The sequence below is a fragment of the Scylla paramamosain genome, chromosome 11, assembly GCF_035594125.1.
Source record: "Scylla paramamosain isolate STU-SP2022 chromosome 11, ASM3559412v1, whole genome shotgun sequence".
Taxonomy (NCBI): domain Eukaryota; kingdom Metazoa; phylum Arthropoda; class Malacostraca; order Decapoda; family Portunidae; genus Scylla; species Scylla paramamosain.
The window spans coordinates 647,501-652,500 of NC_087161.1; the positions used below are offsets into that span (position 1 = coordinate 647,501).

Sequence of the window (5,000 nt, forward strand, 5' to 3'; positions counted from 1 at the left end):
CTCTCTCTCTCTCTCTCTCTCTCTCTCTCTCTCTCTCTCTCTCTCTCTCTCTATTTATATTTATCTATTTATGCATCTACCTCTGTTTATCTATCTGTCTGTGTATCTATATGTCTGTCTGTCTGTGTATGTCTCTCTTCTGTTTTTTTAATACCACACTAACTCCTTTGCTTTCGCCCTCGCCCACAGACCTTCTCCCCTTCAACATACTGGGCGGGCCGGAGACTCGCGAGTTCCTACTGAGGGTGGCGGAGGTGTCCATCGACTACATTAGGGAAACCTTCGACCGACATGCCAAGATCCTGGACTTCCACCAGCCCGAGCAGCTCAAGGAAGTGCTGGACCTGGAGATCCCCGCCAAACCCATGGTGCTGGAACAGGTCATCGCAGACTGCATGGACGCCCTCAAGTACCAGGTCAAGACAGGTAAGTGTGCGTGTACTTCCGTGCGTTTGAGTGAGTTTGTCTTTATTTCAGTAAGGGGTACTAGGTCAGGACAAGTTGGCGTGTGAGTGTGGGTGTTTGAGTGTAAGGTTAACTGGTCAAGACAGGTGTGTGTGTGTGTGTGTGTGTGTGTGTGTGTGTGTGTGTGTGTGTGTGTGTGTGTGTGTGTGTGTGTGTGTGTGTGTGTACGTTCCTATTGCCTCAAGCTGTCGCCGTGGGTCAGACAGCCGTAGCAGTGATTATCTCCATCCCTCCCTTCTGCCTTCCCTCCCTCCTCTCCACTCACTCTCCTCCCCTTCTTTCCTTCCTCCGTTTCTTCCCTTTTTCCCTCCCACCCTGGACTTCTGTTGCTGGAGGCGCTAACAAGTGTGAGAGCAACACCAGCGCATCACATGAAGAGCGGCTGGCTAGTTGGCTGGCAGGGCGGGGCGGGGCGGGGCGGGGGCGAGGCGGAGGGTGGAAAACTCTCCGGACTAACACCTTCAAGTTTCAATACACAGACCATAGAGAAGCACAGGCCATACACAGACCATAGAGAAGCACATAACCACATGGCAGCACCAGAACCATCACCGCCACCGCCTCCAACAACAGTGACAAGAACAACAACAACTTATACTACTACTACTACTACTACTACTACTACTACTACTACTACTACTACTACTACTACCACTATTGACACTAGTACTATAACGCCACCACCACCACCACCACCAACAACAACAACAACAAAAGTACCCCTAAAACTTAAAAAAAACGTCTTCAAACTTCATAAAAAAAAACTCAAGCATCACCACCACCATCACAACCATCACAACCACCACCACTACCCAGCCCTCCCTCATCCTCCCCCATCTCCCCCACCACACATTTCCTAATCTGTCCCCAGCCTCCCAAAAAATTGAAGAAGGAGCTCTCAGAAATATCGCGAGCCCGTTCTTCCTCTCAATGCAATAATAAATTTCCGGGGAAGAAATTACGTTTGCTTACCGTGAGCGAAGAGAGGCTAGATTGCTGGAGGAGGAGGAGGAGGAGGAGGAGGAGGAGGAGGAGGAGGAGGTTAGGTAAAGGTTGTGTTGTATTGTGTTGCTCAAAGATAAGATGGATTTTCGTCTCTCTCTCTCTCTCTCTCTCTCTCTCTCTCTCTCTCTCTCTCTCTCTCTCTCTCTCTCTCTCTCTCTCTCTCTCTCTCTCTCTCTCTCTCTCTCTCTCTCTCTCTCTCTCCTTTCCTTTCCTCTCTCTCTCTCTCTATACATTTTTTAAAATTTCATTTATTTTATATTTTCTATCCATTTCTTTTTTCTCCTCTCATCTCCTCTCATTTCTTTTTCTCTCCTCTCATTTCTTCTCTTTCTTCTGTTCTCCTCTCCTTTCCTTTCCTCTTTCTTCTTTTCTCCTCCTCTCCTTTCCTCTCCTCTCATTTCTTTTCCTCCCCTCTCCTCTCCCTCTCCTCTCCTCCTTTTTCTCTCCTCTCCTCTCCTTTTCTCTTCTCTCCTTCCCTCCCACCCTCCTTTCTTGCCTCCCGCGCTGCCTCCCGCCTCCTCCCTCATTCTAAAGGCCTGATCGTTTATCTGATGCCTCCTCCCATCTGGAAAATCACTCTTGTGTTATGACCAAAGCATTCTCTCCCTCCCTCCCTCCCTCCCTCCCTCCCTCCCTTCTTCTCCTTCTGTTATGGAAGTTGACTTACGTATCAGCCCAGATTGTTGCACGGAGGCTCGCGCGCACACACACACACACACACACACACACACACACACACACACACACGTTACTTTCATTTATTTTTTTCCTTCTTCCTTTTATGAATCAGGGAAGTTTGGGAAGTTTACTACTACTACTACTACTACTACTACTACTACTACTACTACTACTACTACTACTACTACTAAAAGAAATTCGAATAGCGGATAAAGCGCTAGATTCAATGAAAGGAATCAGAGAGAGAGAGAGAGAGAGAGAGAGAGAGAGAGAGAGAGAGAGAGAGAGAGAGAGAGAGAGAGAGAGAGAGCTGCGGTACGTAATGTTTGGGGCGCGTTTTGTAATGTTCCGCCCGCTTGGGATGAAAAGGGAAGACTGCAATTATCACGGAAAGATTACCATTTAACAGAGGGAGAGGGAGGGAGAGGGAGAGGGAGAAGAAGATAGGGAGAGGGAGGGAGGGACAAGGAGGCACCATCTGTAGAGAGAGAGAGAGAGAGAGAGAGAGAGAGAGAGAGAGAGAGAGAGAGAGAGAGAGAGAGAGAGAGAGAGAGAGAGAGAGAGAGAGAGAGAGAGAGGAGGAGTAGGGAGCAAATAGCGGAAGGGAGGGAAAAAGGGAGGGAGGAAAGTCACTCCACAAAGACACCAGGAGTTAAAAAGCGGAACAATACACAAAGGAGAGAGAGAGAGAGAGAGAGAGAGAGAGAGAGAGAGAGAGAGAGAGAGAGAGAGAGAGAGAGAGAGAGAGAGAGAGAGAGAGAGAGAGAGAGAGAGACGAGGAAAAATATTACAACCCAATGATTTAAATATGAGAAAGACGAAAAGATAAAAAAAAAGAGGCAGAGGAGAACAAGAAAGAGGAAAAGGAGAAAGAGGAAGAAGAGGGGGAAGGAGGATTACATGAAGAATAGAAACCAGGAGAACTGTCCCTTGTAACAATAATCTCCTTAACATATTGTGAAATTACTTACGTTACAACTTTGATCTTCCTTCACCTCTGCAATACATCACAACACACACACACACACACACACACACACACACACACACACACACACACACACACACACATAGAGGGAGACTTGCTTGTGTCTTGGCTTGAAAATCACAAAAGACTACAAAGGATGTCCAAGCATCAGCAGCAGCAGACATTTAGGTCCCTGCAAGGCTGTGTGGTGACTACTTCTAACTAGCTACAGACAGGACGGTGAAGGAGAAGGGACAGAAAATAAAGGAGAGTAAAGAAGAAAAGAAAGAAAAAGAAAGGAGACTTAAGAGAAAAGGAAAGAAAAAGACATGAAAATAAAGGAGAAAGGACATAAGAAAGAACGTGATTAAAGTAGGAAAAACTGAAAAAAAGAGTAAAGGAGATAAAAAAAAACAAGAAGGATAGTAAAGAAGAAAAGACAGAATAGTAAACCGAAGGAGAAAGAAAGGGAAATAAGAAGAGAAAGAATGAGATGAGGAGGAGGAGGAGGAGGAGGAGAAATATGGGAGCGGAAGGGCACAAGAGGGAGAGATCAGGTGTATAATAGAAATGTCAGCTTAACCAGAAAAAAAATAGTGGGAGAGATTTTGGAGACTGCCATTTATGATGTGTATCCCTCCCACTCTCTCTCTCTCTCTCTCTCTCTCTCTCTCTCTCTCTCTCTCTCTCTCTCTCTCTCTCTCTCTCTCTCTCTCTCTCTCTCTCTCTCTCTCTCTCTCTCTCTCTCTCTCTCGGTATGTAGATGAGAGCATGTGTGTGTGTGTATGTGTGTGTGTGTGTGTATGTGTGTGTGTGTGTGTGTGTGTGTGTGTACATTGTCTGCACAGAGAGATAAGAGACGTGTCGCTTCTCCCCTCCACTGTTTCCCTCTCCCTCCACTGTTTCCCTCTCCCTCCACTCCCTCCCTCTCCCCTCTACTCCCTCCCTCTTCCTCCATCCATCTCCCCTCACCCTGCATTCCATCCTCCACGCCTTCCCTCTTGTTTCCACCCTTTCTACTCATTCTGCACTTCATTCCTCTCTTCAACTCTCTTTCTCTTCCATCTATTCCCTCCACACTTCCTTTCCTCCACTCCTTTCATGTGCACTTCCCCGCTTCTTCCCTTTTCTCTCCTCTCCCTCTGCTGCACCTTGTCCCATCTCCCTGCTGCCTGTCTGCCTCACTCCCTACACTCTGAGACAAGCCTTCCTCTTTGCTGTCCATTAAAACTACCATTACCTTCTTGGTAGTCTTAGGTTAGGTTACCTCGTGGGGACTACAAGAGTCGATGTGGTCTTTGTGCTTAATCTTATGTAACCTGCGACTCCTTCCCGCACACTCATACACCATTCTACACCCTTCATCACACTTCCTACACCCTTCATCACACTTCCTACACCCTTCATCACACTTGTATACCCTTCTCCACACTCCAAATATCCTTCACCACACTCCTTCACCCTTCACCACACTCCTTCACCCTTCACCACACTCCTTCACCCTTCACCACACTCCTTCACCCTTGACCACACTTCTACATCCTCTACCACACTTCTACACCCTCCTCCTCCTTCTTCTCCTCCTCTTCCTCTTCCTTTTCTCACATTTTTCCGTATCTTTTTCCTCTTCCCTCTCCTCCTTTTCCTTTCCTCCTCCTCCTCCTCCTCCTCCTCTCTCTCTCTCTCTCTCTCTCTCTCTCTCTCTCTCTCTCTCTCTCTCTCTCTCATTGATATTCAGAAATAACAAACACAACGCCACAATCTGTCGCCACACACACTTACTTTACAGCTCATGGGGAGAGAGAGAGAGAGAGAGAGAGAGAGAGAGAGAGAGAGAGAGAGAGAGAGAGAGAGAGAGAGAGAGAGAGTGCAATGAAGGAAGACA

At 47.2% G+C, this 5,000-nt stretch overlaps 1 protein-coding gene across 1 annotated transcript in view; it reads left to right on the forward strand.

Annotated features, from left to right (window-relative positions):
• LOC135105270 (glutamate decarboxylase-like) overlaps window positions 1–5,000 on the forward strand; it is a 73,801-nt gene that overhangs the window by 45,772 nt on the left and 23,029 nt on the right. Inside the window, 1 exon segment of the mRNA XM_064013490.1 lies at window positions 190–426. Within this exon segment, the coding sequence (XP_063869560.1) occupies window positions 190–426 (237 nt within the window).